Source organism: Oncorhynchus clarkii, chromosome 16, assembly GCF_045791955.1.
Source record: "Oncorhynchus clarkii lewisi isolate Uvic-CL-2024 chromosome 16, UVic_Ocla_1.0, whole genome shotgun sequence".
Lineage (NCBI taxonomy): Eukaryota > Metazoa > Chordata > Actinopteri > Salmoniformes > Salmonidae > Oncorhynchus > Oncorhynchus clarkii.
This window is the reverse complement of record NC_092162.1, coordinates 59406575-59427184: the sequence shown is the minus strand read 5'-3', so window position 1 is coordinate 59427184 and position 20610 is coordinate 59406575. Positions and strand designations below refer to the sequence as shown.

General features: G+C 41.5%; 2 protein-coding genes across 4 annotated transcripts in view; one reads left to right on the top strand and one right to left on the bottom strand.

Annotated features, from left to right (window-relative positions):
- Positions 1-6557, top strand: part of LOC139368846 (glutamate receptor interacting protein 2a) — a 52637-nt gene extending 46080 nt beyond the window's left edge. Inside the window, exons 23-24 of the mRNA XM_071108258.1 lie at positions 3570-3716; positions 3806-6557. Of these exons, the coding sequence (XP_070964359.1) occupies positions 3570-3716; positions 3806-4003 (345 nt within the window). The 3' untranslated portion in view covers positions 4004-6557. The remainder of the gene's footprint in view (positions 1-3569; positions 3717-3805) is intronic.
- A 2606-nt stretch (positions 6558-9163) lies between these two features.
- Positions 9164-20610, bottom strand: part of LOC139368845 (solute carrier family 6 member 6a) — a 35565-nt gene continuing 24118 nt past the window's right edge. For all 3 annotated transcript variants that reach the window (XM_071108257.1, XM_071108256.1, XM_071108255.1), the window contains exons 7-14: positions 19224-19327; positions 18955-19079; positions 17152-17264; positions 14628-14765; positions 13800-13902; positions 12756-12856; positions 11581-11751; positions 9164-11326 (exon numbers count right to left, since the gene is read on the bottom strand). In XM_071108257.1, coding sequence (XP_070964358.1) covers positions 11171-11326; positions 11581-11751; positions 12756-12856; positions 13800-13902; positions 14628-14765; positions 17152-17264; positions 18955-19079; positions 19224-19327 — 1011 coding nt within the window. In that variant the 3' untranslated portion in view covers positions 9164-11170. The remainder of the gene's footprint in view (positions 11327-11580; positions 11752-12755; positions 12857-13799; positions 13903-14627; positions 14766-17151; positions 17265-18954; positions 19080-19223; positions 19328-20610) is intronic.

Here is a 20610-nt window from a genome sequence, read left to right as displayed (position 1 = left end):
CCCCAGCACAAGTCTGCCCTCAGTACCTAGCCCAGGTGGGTCATCAGGCTTCTACCCGGTTAGGCTCAGAGTTACCAGTTCCTCTAGTAGGCCCAGAGCTCCACTGCTCTCCTAGCTATTAGTCGTTCTCCCTGGCAGGTCCAGAGTCAGTGTGAGTCAGTCTCCCTGTCAGGTCCAGAGTGGGTTTTCCTTCTTAGGTCCAGAGCTACTTTACCTGTCAGGCCCAAGTTATTGGCACTAGGCTCCCAGCCATAAGATGTTTTAGTTTCAAAGTCTACAGCTCTAGTCAACCCTCAGTCCACTGCTCCACCAGGCTAAAGGTTCTTTGCCACACTAGGTCTGCAGCTTCTGCCCTCAGTTAGTCCTCAGCCCCCAGTCTCAGTTGACAAGCAGTCCGATCCCTCAGTGCTACATGCCAAACCTCCTGCCCCGTCTTCAGGGCCCAGCCTGCCCCTGCCTCCAGATCCCTGATGAGCCTCGCCCAGGGGTCCTCACCTGCTCCACCATGGGTGCCATTGCTTTCAGCAGTGGTGAGGCAGTCACCAACCTCAGCTGCAACAGCCAATGAGCTGCTAACGACAGTTGTGACCGGCATGCCACAATCCTCCGCAGCAGTAGGCAAGCCACCACCTCCAGCCATGACCAGCCTCCGGCATTTTACTCAGCGCCAACAGATGGACTAGAGTTAGAGGGTCCTTTGCAACACTTGTGTTGTTCCATGGGGCTGCCCAAAGCTCTGTCTGCGCCTCTGTGCACCTCCCTTCCCTTGCGGCCCCTAAGCCACTTATGTATACCAGTGCCGGCACCCTCCTGGCCCCTATGGTCCCCTAATTGGATACCCTTCACTGCCCTGGTCCCTTCACTTTCCTGCCTAGGCCCTTTCAGGACTTAACCCCCAAAGAAATCCAGGTGCGGCTATACAAAAGGCTGCCCCTCTCAAACTGATTGGCCTGCAGCCCTGTCAATCACCCATTCACACCTCTGTTCATCCAACCAATCAGGGCACTTGGACACACTCCAGGGCTCCGCCCCGCACACCTCTCGGTAGAGCTTGTTCACCGACCGTCTCAAGAAGAATAAGTATTGTGTAATGACTGACTTCAACATGCTGTTTTCCTTTCTTGAACATGTGAAATATGTGTAGGTGTGTGCAATGTCTGACTCAGGACGAGGCCTATTTGTTAGTCTAAGTGTTTCTGAGTGAAGTTTTATGGTTAGTTTGTAGCTAATGCATGTCTTTGTATTGCCATATTATAAGTAGCCTATTGCATTTCAACACGTGTTGCTATACCTTTGCATTCGTTTATGTTCATATTATGCCACAATTTTGTCTTTGTATTATTGTATTGCATGTACATCTATTTCTTAGTGGATCCTAATGCTTGTATTGTTCCTTTTTTTAGAACCACACAACAATATAAAGAACGTTAATGGAATCAGCTGTGTGTGCGTGTGGTGCTGACCAAGTGTTCAGTATGGGCCTCAACATGGTGTTTTAACACGCAGTGCGTGGGTAAAGCCACCACAAGACCATATTACAACACATACACTGTATGTGTTCTGATAATTGCGTTGTTTGTTGTCAGTTCATATGCCTTGCGACTGTGATATATAGGCCTACAGGCCGAGACGATAAGACAATGGCAGAACAAATTCAACCACACCTTTGTTTTATAACAAAACCGGATAGTCTGAGACGCATATTACATGTAACAAAGTTACATGACCTACAGCATGGTTAAGTAAATTAATATTTCCAACATTTTCAGACAGAAATCAGAACCATGGACAGCCACATCATATTTAGCTTATGTTGGACTAAATTAAAATAAAATAAATGAAAATAACAAAAACTATGGATTTAGAACCACACAGTTACCACAAGTCGCAAAATAACAGGAGTTGCCTCCACTATTCCAGCACCATCTCAACTTCATTTCAACATCAAATCACCTCTGTTTAGTCTAAAACAGTGACAACTAAAATATACCAGAATTGTTTTCATTTATTTTATTTTAATTTAGTCCAACATAAGCTAAATATGTGGCTGTCCATGGTTCTGATTTATGTTTGTGCGCATGTGTGCCTGTTCCTGCAAGTAGAAAAACATGTTGAGTCACCCAACTTGCAGAGAAACGCCAATGCCATCCTCTCATGTTGACGAAACGGTCTATCACGCTGTCATACAGTACAGGCTTTAATTTTTTGTTGTCCTAGACTACCTGGCTAAAATGCTTGCTCGCCTAACTTCCATTCATGGGCAACGTTAGCTCGTTAATATTACCCTTCCACCTTCAGCTGCATATTGAACTTCCATCATCTCAGGCCAGGGGCACAACAATGTATGAATTAATGGTTGGATCAGAATCGCCATTATAATCATTGGCCAGTACAGAGAATTAAGTAAAACAACAAGTCCAAATTCCTATCTCTATCCATGGCTAATTTAGGAGAGAGAGAATTTTAGCTAGCTAGCCACTGGAGGACGACAACACAAGATGCAAAAAGTAATATTGTTTCTGTTTAATGACCTATGCTCTCAAAGTAATTTGATAGGAGAGATGCCAAATCCAAGCTAGCTTCCCTTGACACTATTTCTTTGATTTCTTTCACCAGGACCATTCATAGTTGAGCTGCGAATGTCAAGGGAGACCAAATGCTCGCTGGCTTCCCTTGCATTTAATGCTACAGGTGGCAACAATGTCATACTCGTTTGGACCGGACAGTATCAGATAATGTGCTACATGTAGAGAGACAGAGGGAAGCTGTTTCACTCCATCGGATGCTTTCTCCTGTGAGATACATTCAGCCTCTTGCGAATTGAACAACATTTTTTGTGGAAGCCTGGCTTCCCGTCGCACCCATGAATACACGCCACTGCACGCATCTCTGCCCATAACTGGGGTCTAACTGGACCCAGTGGATGCCAGGCCAGTCAAGACTTGTAAAGTGTGTGGTAATAGATGAAGACATAGATAAAACCGCACGCTGAGCCAAATGCTTTGACTCCTGACTCTTCTCTGACGGCTCAGACTGCTGCTTGGCAGTCCCTATACTGCTTGGAAATGGCAGACGTGACCTAAACGCTTTATGTACAGAAGTCTGTTGTGCTGTAATGTACTGTTGGCTTAGGAGGTAGGTTGAGTAAAGGCACAAGCACTTTGAAACTAAACGCCCTTAAAAACAAACATTCATTGAAGATTGAATACATCATTGTTGATATTGGTTTAATTACCCTTGACAGTCATAATCCCACATTAATCTTAGGTTCTGCATCATTTACATTGCAAAAAAAACATGATGTGAGTGACTGAGCCTGTAGATGCGTAACCTGTAAAGCTCAATTCACATGACTTGTGCAAGAATAGCATTGTACTGAGCGAGCCATTGTTTTTCCACGGAGGAGGCATTGTGCTCCGCAAGAGGGTTGCGGCGAGCAAGGTCCTTTGGGGTCAGAGTCGTTGCACTCAGACTTTAAGTAAATTTACACCCCACACTGTGCCGGACCCAATGGAGAGCTTGGCAACTTGCACGAGTCAAGTGAATGGGCCTTACTGTCTGTCCTTTAGGTGACCCTGAGGAAGGACCCAGACTGTGGAGACTTCGGCTTCAGTGTGTCAGACGGCCTCCTGGAGAAGGGTGCCTACGTCAACATGATCCGACCAGATGGTCCTGCCGACCAGGCCGGGTTGAAACCCTATGACCGCATTCTGCAGGTACACATCTTTGTTCAACTAACGTAATATTTTTCCCTTCTACAGTATTTACTCCTGTGTGATATATTACCTGACCTCTCCTGTTCCAGGTGAACCGAGCAAGGACCAGAGACTTTGACTGCTGCCTGACCGTCCCCCTCATCACTGAAGCAGGAGACAGCTTGGACCTGGTGATCAGAAGGAACCCCCTGGCACAAGCAGATAATGGACCGCCACAGGACTGCGAGGACCCGTCTGATTCACTGTTGGACTTCCCATATTACAGGACCAACAGTATCGCCCTGTGACCAAGGTCCAGGTGGGAGATTATGGATTAATAGGCACTGCACATTACACACACTGATTTTGTTTCATATCTCTTGTACAGACACACACACAGAACCACATTCACACATGAGCATACATTTGTACGTGAATATTCACACAGACACACTGTCATTCACACTGTGTGACCAGTGTTAGTCAGTCTAATCATGTGATCTAGAGCAGAGCAGAGGAGACTCTGTCAGGCTCCTAGGGCTGTTCTGGAAAAAACACATGTCATTACGTAACAGCTTCTGGATGACAACACTAGCGTTGCTCAGTTCTGCAGAAATCCTAGAGACACACTTCCATCCCAGAGAAGCAGGTGTGTTTGGCACACCACCACAGCATTTATTTTTAATTTTATTTATTGTGTGTTTAATTGACCCTCTGTGCCCTTTTGCTGGGTATTGGTGCAGTTACATGTACACACACACTTGACACACGAACGTGGGCACATGCTGTGCTGGACTATTATTTAAGCCATGGGTTGGCTGGCTGCCTTCTCTTTCCCCTCCTGGCCCACATTGCCAACCCCAAGCAAAAACAGCTAACTAGCACCTCCAAATAGATAGAATGCTAAACTGTCACTCACTGTTACTTGCCAAGTATTGCAAATATTTCTATTTTAGATCCCCCACTCTATCCTGAAGTCTAAAATGTTTGTGAAAATGGACTTGGTAACTCAGGTCCAGGCTTTATCCCTGTTATTACATGGCCATCATATGAAGGACAAATACTTACGAACGACTGTTTTATCACACCTTCTACTTTGTCCACAACAAAAGTTACATTTCAGAATGTTTCTTATTCTCATTACATTTCTCACACTGTTAATAGCTACTGGATAGACAGGGCAGAAGTGTGTATTTCATACTTTTGGGATCAGTGTTTTTGTTTCGCAAGGTTCTTGTCAACGGTTTTATGTAATCAAGTTCACTATATTTATTTTACCAAGCCACACTTTTGTTGATAGCATGCACTAGTAGTTCACCTAAATGAGATCCATGCACTGGTAGTTCACCCAAGTCAGATCCATGCACTGGTAGTTCACCCAAGTCAGATCCATGCACTGGTAGTTCACCCATATCAGATCCATGCACTGGTAGTTCACCCATATCAGATCCGTGCACTGGTAGTTCACCCAAATCAGATCCGTGCACTGGCAGTTCACCCAAATCAGATCTGTGCACTGGTAGTTCACCCAAATCAGATCCGTGCACTGGTAGTTCACCCAAATCAGATCCGTGCACTGGTAGTTCACCCAAATCAGATCCGTGCACTGGTAGTTCACCAAAATCGGATCCGTGCACTAGATTGACTCGTTTTATCACTCATGATTAGATTGTATTGTACCACGATTGGTGATAGTCACATTATTTTGAAAAGCTTTGTCACCCACTAAAGGAGTGTTCCTTATCATAAACACACTACTTGATTGTGTTGTTCAGGTCACATCTCTTTAGATTTCACCCTCAATATCAGCATCTCCCATGTGAGGCCAGGAGTTTGTCCTGACTAGGAAAAGCTCCTGGCTCTAGTCCTATGTATACACGTTTCAGAAGGCATTATACCAGAGTATCAACTCTCAAGAGTCCAGGGTGTGGTTTCCCCACAAACAGACTCTTAAGTGGATCACGTCCCCTGCCAAATGTGGAATAAAATACATTTCAATTGAGATGAGTGATTTCCTTTAAAACCATTTTCATGTATCTGTTAAGGCCCCAACTCAACAAGGTGTGGCCTTGGATTAGATTATTTTTCTGAACCTCCATGGCTGTTTCTCCCACCCATGTTGGTAAGCATGTAGCAATAGGATTTAATGCCCCACCTAGTAGAAAGCTCACATTGTTCACAAGGGGGAATTGTGGAACATTTCTGTGCTGAACAATTGCCATCTCTTTCCTACTCCGTCAGACAGAATCTTCCCCGGAGATGTTTCCGTTTTATCATGACATTGTATGGTTTTATAAAGCTCTTACATAACATGTCTAGCCCTGGCCTGCTTACCAAGCTGCCTCAGTGGAAATAAGATGATTTGTTTAATTTAATGTAATGGCTGGTATAGAGATGTAGTGAGACTGCAGTCATGCTGTCCCGTTCAGGGCTCAACTATCTGCTTTTTAATCCTCAGGAAGGAAACCATGTTTTTAGATTATTTCATCACACATGAAAAATGTTCCATTTGATACAGATGTCTATTTTGTTTTTATACATTTTATTGGAGGTGCTTCTGAATATTATTCAGTACACGGTCTGTACATGGTCTCCCTATCTATAATGTTTTTATTTGTAATGACATTCTGCGTGTGGTTTCTGTATCTAAGATGTGACTGAGTGCAGTATCTGTTCTCTGTACAGTTCTTCTGTTTACATGGTCCCCCAGCTGCAGCCAATCATTGCTATTTAAGTAAGGGGGGTGGAGTGAGCCAATTTGAAGGAATTTGTTTTGTGAGATGTACATGAAATTGATTAAATGTTATTCTTTAATGAGATATTTCCTGCTTTTTATGAAAATAAAGATATGACTGATGGGAAGTCTTTTTTTTTTCTTGAATTCTTCTAGCTGAGCCGTGATCTTTGCTAGTTTAGGTATTGAGCAAACACTACATGGATCCTCTACCATTGGACATCAAGTGAAGGAACGTTTGCAGAAAGAACATAATGTCCTGAATAGTTTGGTTAATTAAGGATTTCATTACTATTTCTAGAAAGAAAGACCTTACTCCAACCATGTTTGGCCAGCCTCCCCCACACTGTTGATGCCAGGTAACAAGCTGAACATAAATCTGCAATGGTCTCAGACCTGCCACACTCTCACTTCTCTGTAGATGTGAACGTCACGTCTTTGTGGGTGAGGTGTTAACATGATTTCCACCGGTCAGTGGATTTATGGCAGAGAGGACACCTAGGATCGTTTACCAGAAGTGTCAATGAGCTGTCACACTGGCTGCCGTAGGGCCGACCCAAGGGGACAAAATAGGACTCAAGTTCAAATAAATATAGTTGGCTATTTTGGGGAGTGGGGTGCAAGATGTATTGTGATTTGTTGAAGCAGCACTTGCTGAACAAAACAGTATTGATCACCAAGGTGGAGATGAAGTCATATTATATTCCTTTCGGTATTAATCAGTTATTACATTACTAATCACATGAGCATAGTGCACTGAACCACTTCGGCTACACCCATATGTTTCTGTCACTGGCAACAGGGTCAGAGTTTTCCACAACACCAGAGGGACTTCTCAACTGTACTACGCCACTGTCTGCCATTCCAAGGTTTCACCTACCTTTTAATACCCATTTTGGCTAAAACTAGCTACATTAGAGGCCCAGTGCAATCAAAAATGTTTGTGTTTTACATACTCAGTGGACAGTTTATTACGTACACCACCCAGTTCACAGAGATGGTTTGATTCATGTGACTGTGGTTTGCTATGTAAACCAGGTAGACCGACATCGAGGCATTCAGTTACTGTTTGATTAAATGTTAGAATGGGCCAAACAAGTAGCCTAAGCGACTTTGAGCATGGTATGATTGTCAGTGACGGGTGCCCCGGTTCCAGTATCTCAGAAACAGCTGGCCTCCTGGGATTTTCACGCATGGCAGTGTCTAGGGTTTACTGAGAATGATGCAACAAACAAAAAACATCCAATCAGCGGCAGTCCTGTTTGTGATGAGAGGTCAAAGGAGAATGGCAAGAATCATGCAAGCTAAAAGGCAGGCCACAAACAGGCAAATAACGGTGCAGTACAACAGTGGTATGCAGAACGGCATTTCGGAACGCACAACCAGTTGGTCCTTGTCACGGATGACGACACCGGGTTCCACTCCTCTCAGCTAAAAACAAGAAGAAGAAACTCCAGTGGGCACATGATCAGCAACACTGGAGGGGGAAAACATTGTCTGGTCCTACGAATCCCGGTTCCTGTTGCGTCATGCTGATGACAGGGTCAGGATTTGGCTTATGCAGAAAGAGTCCATGGCCCCATCCTCCCTGGTGTCAACGGTACAGGCTGGTGGCGGTGGTGTAACAGTGTGGGGAATGTTTTCCTGGCAACGTTAGGTCCCTTGAGACCATTTGCACAAAGTTAGCATGCCCCAAAGAAATCAGGCTGTTCTGGAGGCAAAGGGGGGGTCCGACCCAGTACTATATATACCTAAAAATTGTGTGTATATTTCCACACAATGAGGTTGGAATAATACTGTGAACGTGATGATAATGCCCTTTTAGTGTAAGAGCGAGTGTAAGAACTGAAAATCTGCCAGAAATCTCTGCCTGTTTTGGTGGGATGGAGTTTTTGCCTACCTGGTGACATCACCAGGCAGTAAATTAGTTAATAGTTCATCAAGAGAGTTCCAAACCTCTCTGCTAATAACAGCTAATTTTATTTGGTCCCCTCCCCATTCAAACCACTCTGACAGTCTTAGTACAATTTTTGCCTGAGAAACTGCTCTTTGCTAAGAACCTTTTTTTTTTTTAACCATTTTAATTGAAAACAATTACAGTAAAGTGCTTTTAATTGTTACACATAATGGATTTGATACTGAGATAAAAACGTCTGCATTGGACCTGATGTTGAAAGTTAAGTCATTCTGAGAGGAACGTATAGGATGTGTCTGTCGAGGTCATCTGAGGGGTCAGAGCTGCCACATCCTATAGCCCATCAGTAACTTTCACTGTTGTGACCAAGCATAAGTGGTCTGTGAGTGGTCATTTTGACAGGGTGTGTGATTACAGGAAAAAGTCTTAAAATAGAAGCCCGGGCACTCAATTCCTGCAGGGTGTCTGTCAGCACCATAACAACAGTACAATTGTATTTGTTTAATTAAATATGAGTCTACTCTATTAACACCAACATAATTCGATAATTACACAAGATACAATTTTTATTGTGTGGTTATTAAAGCCTCCTTATTTGAATGCATTTGTTTTAAGTCCTTTTCAATATATAAATGTAGGATATGAATATGGAATATGAATATGGAAGAATGTAGAATAATATCCTCATGTTAGAAGTGAATGTGTGTAGTATTTCCATAGCAGTCTGTATGAGAGAAAAGCAGGCCAGTAGACCCTAGGGAAAGTTACTTAAATGCACTTCACTTCACAGAACAAATGAATAATTCACTCAAAGACGTGTAAAGAAAAATAAGTTTATTTTCAATCTAGGAAGAGATGATGCAATGAGCATCTTAAAGAAGGACAGACGTTAGACAAAAATACTTTGGTACACTTGATTTTCCAACAGGGTTTATTTATCGCCCTCTGGACTAATAATCTTTCTGACCAAGCACTGTACTGTGGATGTTCATGTACATGCATTGGGTAAAACAATCTCTCTTGAACTTTAAACATTCATATTTTTTATGTTGGTCACATATCAATTTTTGTATTTTTTACATCTGTTTTCAAATTTAAATCAAATAATTTGAGTGGTAAAGGCCATTTCTTTGACAAATATTACACGCTGCAAATATTCATTCAGGCTCATAACATTTAACATTAAAATACAAATTGCTGACTGTATTCAGAAAACATCAGTCCTCATCAGTGACAATGTTCATATGATGTACAGTATAAAATGGTTAATACAAAAAGGCATATGTGATTCACAAACAATAAAAATACTAAAATACAAACAAGTAAAATACTAAAATACAATTGCCTAAAATGAACATGATAAAATCCAGAGTCTGGTGGTAGATTCATATGATACAGATATTTAGTGACCATCGCTGCTATTAAAATGAGTGCACTGGAGAAAAAAAACTATTATTTCACATTTTTAGAAAAAAACATTTTGTTAAGGTTACATTTTTTACTCCAATCAAGTTATGGTTCTCACAACTCTCACAGGTTTATTCCTAAAGAAACAGAATGTTTGATGGAAATGTTCCACCTTTATTTTATATATTTATAGCAAGTGAGTGAGAGTCTAATGCTCCTGTTTGTACCGATAGATAACAAAGTGAACAACACCAAAAAGGTTTGAAGCTATATACTTTCCTTTTGAAATGCATGGTGCAAATGTAACTGTAGGTTCTTGCAACCATTACAGAGGAGGTTGGTGGCACCTTAATTGGGGATGACAGGCTCATAGTAATGGCTGGAACAGAATCAATGGAATGATATCAAATATATTAACAGCATGGTTTCCATTTGGTTGATACCATTCCATTCCAACCATTATTATGAGCCGTCCTCCCCTCAGCAGCCTCCTGTGGACCATTATCATAAGAGATCACTACAATAAAGGTGAAACTCAACGTATAAAGTGCAAAGAGAGGTTTCAATAAATGCACTGGGGCAGACTGTAGGCAATGTACAAATACTCTTAAAATGCTTCTTCCCTTTTATCCTTCACTTCCTCCTTATTTTCCCCACCTCCTTTCCTGCCTCCCTCCTAAGGACATGTGATCCTTCCGGGAACATTTTGTACAGTATTTGGGCATGGCCATAGTTAACCTTAAGGACGTACGTATGAACTTCTATATTTACACTGCATGTTGTCACTATACATTCAGGTGGTGTGGATGTCTACTCTACTAGCAGATGTGACTGGCTGGCGTCCACTAGCGCAACTACATTTTTTTCAGTTGAACCTCAAAACAAACAACAACGACAACAGATAAAAAATGACCTCAGACAAGGATACTGCCACAATAATGTGAGGAAATTATCTTAATAGTTTGCTACCTAACATGTTACACGTTTAGTTTACTGTATTTGTGATAAGTGAAAATTACTTTTTTTCTAGTATTTCCGAACAAACACCTTCTCAATTCTCAACAATCAACAGAAAGTTAATTAACATAGAACAACATGTTCTATCTCAAAATATTGCCTGAACTGAGATCACCACCCACTACAGCAACGACAACAACGGTGACAACAACAACATTAAAAAAAATACAGAGAGAAAAAACTACAACAACTCAACGACAATATATATAATGTAGCTCTCTTCATCATCATCATCATCATTATCATTATCATCATCATCATCGTCATAGAAACCAAACCAGAATATTCCTAGTGCGGATATATAGAACAATGTAAACCTGGTTCTACCACTATCAAAGTTAGCAAATATATGATAAAAACATAGAAAGCACGTCAATCAGCATGTCCTCTCACAGAGAGTGCTCACATCATTGTTTCTACAATGGTGTGGGTGGGATTGATCAGGCCGTTGTTCCCATTGGGGTCCAGAGGCTGGGTCAGCTCGCTGCCCTTCATGCTGTACTCTTTGGGGCGAGAACTCGCACCTCCCTTTACTGGGGCCGCCACTGCCTTAATCCTCTGTGGGGAGGAGAGAAAAATCATCCTTATATCATGCCATAAAATCATATTACATGGTATACTGTATCATGCGAATATCTTATATCTTGTGTGCCATATAATACAAGTTATGCAATTGCATACCGCATGCCATTCCCACAATTGCTGCACTTCCTTGCAGGCAGTGCTTGTATTCATACAACTAACCCTTAACCCTTTATCAATGATTTGGGACATCTTCTAGGTTATCTAGTATCATCTTTGTATTTGCGTACCTCGATGAGCGGGCCGTCGGACTGGAGGATCTTGATAACCATTACCATGGGGATGCAGATCATGGAGGCCAGGGCCAGAGACCAGCCCAGGCCGATGGACCAGTCTGGGTACTCATACACCTTGTTATAGGTCAGTGGCTTGTACTTCACCAATGAGAAGATAAAACAACCCTGGGAACAACAAGAAAAATGGTTTAGGACATGGTCCCTCACGGAGACATTCTACAGTACATCATCACTCTGATCCAAGAGGTTCCTCATGTTTTCAGAACCACAACACAACAGTGTCGGTCTGTTGAACACTTTGTAACAGGGTTGGGCTGTTGAACACTTTGTAACAGTGTTGGGCTGTTGATCACACTGTAACAATGTCGGGCTGATGAACACTTTGTAACAGTGTCGGTCTGTTGAACACTTTGTAACAGGGTTGGGCTGTTGATCACACTGTAACAGTGTCGGGCTGTTGAACACTTTGTAACAGGTTTGGGCTGTTGATCACACTGTAACAGTGTCGGGCTGTTGAACACTTTGTAACAAGGTTGGGCTGTTGATCACAATGTAACAATGTCGGGCTGTTGAACACTTTGTAACAAGGTTGGGCTGTTGATCACACTGTAACAATGTCGGGCTGTTGAACACTTTGTAACAGGGTTGGGCTGTTGATCACACTGTAACAGTGTCGGGCTGTTGAACACTTTGTAACAGGGTTGGGCTGTTGATCACACTGTAACAATGTCGGGCTGTTGAACACTTTGTAACAGTGTTGGGCTGTTGATCACACTGTAACAATGTCGGGCTGTTGAACACTTTGTAACAAGGTTGGGCTGTTGATCACACTGTAACAGTGTCGGGCTGTTGAACACTTTGTAACAGTGTTGGGCTGTTGATCACACTGTAACAATGTCGGGCTGTTGAACACTTTGTAACAAGGTTGGGCTGTTGATCACACTGTAACAGTGTCGGGCTGTTGAACACTTTGTAACAGTGTTGGGCTGTTGATCACACTGTAACAATGTCGGGCTGTTGAACACTTTGTAACAGGGTTGGGCTGTTGATCACACTGTAACAATGTCGGGCTGTTGAACACTTTGTAACAGTGTCGGTCTGTTGAACACTTTGTAACAGGGTTGGGCTGTTGAGCACTTTGCAACAGTGTTGGGCTGTTGAATACTCACCGCACAGAGGACGGGAGTGATAAAGGTCCAGCTCCATTTCATCCACGGGTTTGGTCGGTAGCCAATCATGTCTTCAATTGCATCATAGAAATTATCAGCGCCTGTCAACCATACAGAAGAACAGACTTGTTGTAAGAGACACACTCCTAGTCTCCTATACAATAAAGGTAACCATCATATTAAACGTGCATTTTCTCGAGGTAAAACATCAGGGTGATGTATTAACTTAAAACAGAATCAGTATCTCTTCATCTCTAGACCAATGACAAAAGCTACAGTTCAGGATGTGGCGCCATCATAGCCTCTATAAACACCCTAATCTACCTGTCGGCTTTTCCATGAAGTCACGTATTATGGCATAAACAATCTCTCTGTAGGGGCTGGATTCAATCCGTATTGCAGAAGTTTCAAGGAAGAGCCACACTTTTGCTCGATTTAAATTTAAGGGCAATGTTCCCACCTTAGCGGAGACTGCATTCACGGTAAACGCTGCATATGTCAGCTCAATCGGAAATGGCCTTTACATTTTAACACAGATACTCCGATACTTCCGTGATACAGATTGAATCCAGCGCTAGTTTACTGTTAACCGTTACAAAACTAGGAACAGGTTCTACTCAGCAATGACAGACAACCCCTGTTATGGCCTATGTGCCATTGCATGATAAGCTATTCTTAGCAATACCGGCATGCTTGCTCTCTTAATAACGGCTATAACAGCGTTACTAAAAACACCTCTAGGAATGGCAGCTGGGTCATTGTGCTCCTGTTCACCTCTTCGTTATAAAGGTCATTGTGATGAGGCGGCACAGTTCTTAGTAATTTGCCTTCAATAGAAGCCAATGGGGCCGTGCGTAAAAGCCAATTCAAGTGATTTACAATTGGCGTGAAAGGAAACAAGGTTATTGTTTACCCCAAGCAAGGTCATAACTCATGTGTTATTGTTTTTGTTTAACACTTTAAAAACACAGTATCTTAACATGTGTTTCCTAAATGTAGGCTACACACTTTATTTGGCAAAAAGGGCAACAACAAAAAACTTACCATATACCCAGGCTACAGCAATACATTCAAAGAATGCAACCCACAAAAGGCACACACCACTGGCTGCATAGTAGTCAAAGAGTTGAAACACATACATGCCACCCTGAAAAGAAAGCACATAGCAAAAAGAGAGTGAGAGAGAAATACAGAAAGGGAGAGCGATGGGGTGGGCATGGGTAGGAAAAAGTGGAGGAGGTTGATACATCAGAATGCGGGCGCTGGGCCAATGAAAGGAGAGTTCAACAGGTGGTGAGATGTGAGATATAATTGAAGTAAAGTTAACTGGAACATAGCATTCCAAATTGTTCCATTCGTGATGTCAAGCACACAGGATGTGATATGAGAGGTCGTTAGTAGAAACCCCATATTGGGTCGCAAAATTGTGACAACGGCAAAGTATGTGGAAAACTGTTGTGATCTTATCTTATATATGTTAACCTGAACTGTGTGTAGTAGAAACGACAGTGTGTATCGTTAGCTTATATTGAAGAGATGTTTCTGTATGTGAACATAATTTAATTACAACGATCCCAGAAGTGATTTAAAAAAAAATGTATTTAACTAGGCAAGTCAGTTAAGAACAAATTCTTATTTACAATGACAGTCTATCAGGGAACATTGGGTAAACTGCCTTGTTCAGTGGCAGAACAACAGATTTTTACCTTGTCAGCTCCGGGATTTAGATCCATCAACCTTTCGGTTACCGGCCCAATGCTCTTACCACTAGGCTACCTGCCACTAGTCGTAGTATGCCAATGTGTCTTACAAGTAAGGTAAAAACAACATGTCTTGCATAAAGATACGTTAAAGTGCTGTTGGTGTACTTACCTTCGTTACCATGGTAAGTCCCAAAAGATAGCTTATGCAGCACATTACAGCTATAAAGATCTCGCGGCGGTAACCCGTCCTTAGGGCGGCTGGATACAGATCGACCAGGGAGGTGATCTGTCCTTCCACCTCCACAAACTGGGGAGACAGAAAGCAACACATCAACCTTAATGTCCCACCAGAACTCTGACATCCATTACAACTATAATTGATATTGCTTTTAGGCCTCATTACAAAAACATGAATACTAAATAAATACATTATAAAGTAACAACCTATATTTATAGCCCTGGATCTCATATGAGCAAATACCCTGAGAAACTGTTTAGCATGAAAAATCCAGCAGCGTTGCAGTTCTTGACCCACTCAAACCGGTCCACATGGCACCTACTACCATACCCCGTGCAAAGGCACTCAACTCTTTGGTCTTGCCCATTCACACTCCCCTTAATCTACACCGGTTGAAGTGGATTTAACAAGTGACATCAATAAGGGACAATAGCTTTCACCTGGTCATGTTTTGTACAGTCAGCGTACAGGAATATGGAAACATTTTAAAAATGTGGAGCCTGGATCCAATTTAATTTCTCAGTGGTCTGTCAAAAGCTTAACAAAAAGTAATGTCTGCCTCTCTATATGTTCGCTGGATGTTTTCTTTCTTCTCAAATCGCTGATTAGACTGGACTAGAGAATGACTGCTGTCTTTGTTGTGCAGTAATGAGACATTCTAAACAAGTCTTCTCTTGGGAAGGCCTCCTATTGGTTTGTTGATGCAAAACAACACTGACTGTCTCCCACTCTCAACCTCTCTCTCGCCCTCCACCTCCCTCCCTCTCTTTCTCTAGTCTATTCTTCATGGAAACCCTCTCCACTTCAAGCTACTCCAGTTGTCTTGTCATGGGCTGAATAATTTAATAGGCAGTGCTGCTGTCGTCACAGTAAATGTATCTGGAGTCACACTACTCTGATTTAGTGAAATAGACTTGGTTATTCAGCATACACTGAAAACTGTTTTTTCCCCCACATCTTACAACAAGCCCACTCCTCATAACTACGGCATACGAGCCATAAAACAATACTTTATTCAGCACCTCTAATCTGCGTATAATGTATGGTCAAGAATGACGGCCACTCTCCTACTGCTCAGTTTGCCTATGGAAATAGTAGTGCTAGAAGCACAAGTATTTATTTCAAGTTTGGACCATCATCCTGATCTCCTGTTTGGCTGAGATATATCATTGGCCATGAGGAGGGCTGACTTAGCACAGAGTAAAATTACACTTGGAAGCTGGAAATGTGATAGTGAGAGAACCCCACTGATGCCACTCCTGTGTTGTCTCCCTGGCCTTGCCTCCGTTCATCTTAATCAACGCCCCGGGACTCTGGGCTGCAGGGACACCTCAGAGGAAGGCTATAGGACTAGATTGTTTGGTTCTACCTACTAAATTACTATGCGTTCAGAGATTAATTTAATTTCACACACTTTTACAAAAACTGTTTACTATTTGCGTTCAAGCCTTCAAGATGTAACAGCTGTTTTTAACAGTAGAGTCCACTCTGGGAAAACACTGGTTAAAAATACTGCCTGCTGTGAAACGTGTTGGGTCGCCTTTCTTGTCTGGAAGTTATTTGAAACCAGGGGTCGTTGATGTTGATCTCTTTCATACCCATGACTGACCTGACTGCAGCCCTGTGCTCCATTTGGAGCACAACTGACTACTGTACTGGGGTACTCAAAGGAACTATACCAATCGAAAAGATACCACTTTACACTTCTGTATGTGTACCTACTTCCTATATATTTACATGGTACTGTAAATACATAGGCATATTGTAATTAGAGTTTAAATACACTAACAACATACTGTAACTACAGTGTAGATACTCTAACAACATATTGTAATTACAGTGTGGATACACTATATTGTAAATACAGTGTATATACACTATATTGTAATTACAGTGTAGATACACTAACCACATATTGTAATTACAGTGTAGATATACTAACATATTGTAATTACAGTGTAGATACACTAACGACATATTGTAATTACAGTGTAGATACACTAACAACGTATTGTAATTACAGTGTAGATATACTAATGTATTGTAATTACAGTGTAGATACACTGACAACGTATTGTAATTACAGTGTAGATATACTAACATATTGTAATTACACATGTAGATACACTAACAACATATTGTAATTGCAGTGTAGATACACTAACAACGTATTGTAATTACAGTGTAGATATACTAATGTATTGTAATTACAGTGTAGATACACTGACAACGTATTGTAATTACAGTGTAGATATACTAACATATTGTAATTACACATGTAGATACACTAACAACATATTGTAATTGCAGTGTAGATACACTAACAACGTATTGTAATTACAGTGTAGATATACATTGTTACAAGGTCCTTATATCTAGGGACATGTACTGTCATGTACTGTGGTACGTACCACTAGCAATAGTAATGTATGCTAGCTATTGGTTTAGTACTGACCTGACTGTCGAGGCCCAGTAGCAGAAGCATGATGAAGAATAGGATGGCCCAGAACGTGGGATAGGGCATCATGGACACAGCCTTAGGGTAGGCAATGAAGGCCAGGCCAGGACCTAGAAGGAGGAGAAGAGAGGGGAAGGGGGGAAAAGGGGGAACGAGAGGGGAAGGGGGGAGGAGGGGAAGAGGAGAGGGGAGGGGAAGGGGGTGAAGGGGAGAAAGAGAGGGAAGAGAATTAACCAACCCATCTAATTTGAGCTTGGACGGTATGAGGGGGGATAAAAACATTAAACTAAAGACATTCAAAGTATCTGGAATGCTAATGTTACAGTACTGGAAGAGACTAAGTGATAAACATTTGGTATATGCTATGTGTTTCTGTTCTGTAAGGACTGGATAGGTTGATGAACTATCCACTAAGTATCTGCTACCGTTCATATGCTGTGTGACTCTAGCATCCTGCATTAGTTTACTTGCTAAACAAATACTGACAAAGCAGATAGCGATTTGCTCAAAAGCATAAACTAATTCAACAGGATTATAAAGGCACTTGAACATATACAAACAGACAGGAAACTGAACTCAACCAACTATATATCATTAGCTCTTGCAAGTCCATCCAACACAATAAAGTATTGCACAGCTTTAGTTAGACCTCACATTTGTCATTATTTACGGTTATCCACAATAATTTACATTTACCGTAACCTTAAGAAAATAAGACCTATTTTTCAACTTAATCCTTTTCCAATAAATATGCATGAATTATAGCAACAATAAAAAAACAATCAGACATGGATTTTCAATCATTCCAATTGACAAACACAGCAGACACAGCTAAAACAGTCACAGTACAATATAATTATCTCCTCTTACTAATTCAAGTTAAAGTACATGGAAACAGTTTCTCTCTGAACCAGGTTGTTGTCAAGGAAGGAACAATAGCAACACTGAACTGGACAGAGCGAGCATGCTGAAAGAAGATGCATCTCCTTCGGAATCCACATAAAATACAATATCAAGGTGGGCAGAAACAGAACCGCTTAGTTAAAGCCACCTCAGGGATCCACAGCTCACTGCAGTACAGTACTTAACATTACAGTTACATAACAATACTCGGCACTGTCATTTTCCACAACTATTTCACTGGTTGTGAGTAGTCTACTGTATTACCCAACATAAATTATAACAATTTAATTGGAACAGAATTGCCTTATTTTATTTTGGCTTATTGCACATTATAGTGACTGTAAACAATTTCTTAATTAAATCAATTCAATCCACACTTTCCAAACTTATGGATGACCCCTCACCATAAGATGTAATGATTTTTAAAATAAACATAAATATTGTAAATAGATTATAAACCCTAGAGTGGAACATTGGTGCACCTGGTGCCTTTGAGCCCAGGTGACTGTGAATGGTAGAGTATAGCTGTGATTATGAGTGTGGTTTTATAGAGTGGCTCTTTATTTAACCCAGCTTTACATGGTAGCTCAGACACACGGCACAGTGCTCAACCAGAGCCAAATTCGCTGTGGAAAACAGAGCATAGAAAAAGCAACAATTCTGCTTCTTTCAGGCCTTTATTCAAGGAGTGTCCAATTGCCGATACCTCTACATTTCAGCATTGTCGTTTCCAAAACTTATCTTTTCAAATGGCGCATTTTTAGTTTTTTCCCTCTTTCAAATCTGGGTGTCTTTTTGGCTAAATCGTTTAAAAAAAAACTTTCCAATCATCTGTTTTGTTCGTTAGCAGTGCCCACCATCACTACTACGTTCACCGTTGACCTTTGACCCTCATACCTGACTCTGCCACATCGGCAATGTCCACCCCTTGCTCTTGTGCCATGAAGCCCAGGACGGAAAATATTGCGAAGCCAGACACAAAACTGGTACCGCTGTTCAGGCCTCCCAGCAGCAAACAGTCCCTATGTCACACATATGTCATGGAGGATGTTAATTTACACAGACGGAACCGAAGTTCCCATTTTTTTCTTACGCAACCGCCTTTGACACGAGTTGCTCTCTCTACTACTACAGCAGTCCCCCGTCACCATGACAATGAAGCTCACCTGTAGCAGTTGTATTTGTACTTGTTGTAGCTCCCTAGTGACGTCATAGCCCCCAGACAGATGGCGTAGGAGAAGAATATCTGGGTTCCTGCGTCGATCCACACCTGAGACAACAATAACATGATACCAGGCGGCTCAGTTCGCCATTCATCATACACTTCTGGTCACATGGCCAGCAACCTTTTTCATCTTTGTTGGGACATAATTGGGTTAGATTAACCTAATAAGCAATGAGATTTGGCAATTAAGGCATTTTACAATGACCTTTTCCTTCTGCGTCTGATCAAACGTACAAGTAACTAAGCTACTGAGGCTAAGACACATAACTACTTGATTAACCTCTTTGATCTCTAGGGGCGCTATTTCATTTTTGGATAAAAAACGTTCCCGTTTTAAGCGCGATATTTTGTCACGAAAAGATGCTCGACTATGCATATTCTTGACAGTTTTTGAAAGAAAACACTCTGAAGTTTCAGAATCTGCAAAGATATTGTCTGTAAGTGCCCCAGAACTCATTCTACAGGCGAAACCAAGATGATGCATCAACCAGGAAATGAGCAGAATTTCTGAAGCTCTGTTTTCCATTGTCTCCTTATATGGCTGTGATTGCGCAAGGAATGAGCCTACACTTTCTGTCGTTCCCCCAAAGTGTTAGCAGCATTGTGACGTATTTGTAGGCATATCATTGGAAGATTGACCATAAGAGACTACATTTTCCAAGTGTCCGCCTGGTGTCCCTGCGTCGAAATTGGAGCGTAAAGCCAGGTGCAATTATTTTTCCATTTGAGAGCAAGGAGAAACCAGGCTTCCACGAAGGATATATCATTGAAGAGATATGTGGAAAAACACCTTGAGGATTGATTCTAAACCACGTTTGCCATGTTTCAGTCGATATTATGGAGTTAATTTGGAAAAAAGTTTGCGTTTTGAGGGCTGAATTTTCGTTTTTTTTTTTTTTTTTTTTTTTTTTTTTGGTAGCCAAATGTGATGTACAAAACGGAGCTATTTCTAATACACAAAGAATCTTTTTGGAAAAACGGAGCATCTGCTATCTAACTGAGAGTCTCCTCATTGAAAACATCAGAAGTTCTTCAAAGGTAAGTTATTTTATTTGAAGGCTTTACTTGTTTTTGTGATAGTTGCCTGCTAAATGCTAACGCTAATGCTAACGCTAATGCTAACGCTAAATGCTACGCTAGCTAGCTACTGTTACACAAATGATTGTTTTCCTATGGTTGAAAAGCATATTTTGAAAATCTGAGATGACAGTGTTGTTAACAAAAGGCTAAGCTTGAGAGCTAGCATATTTATTTCATTTCATTTGCGATTTTCATGAATAGTTAACGTTGCGTTATGGTAATGAGCTTAGGTCTATAAATAGAATCCC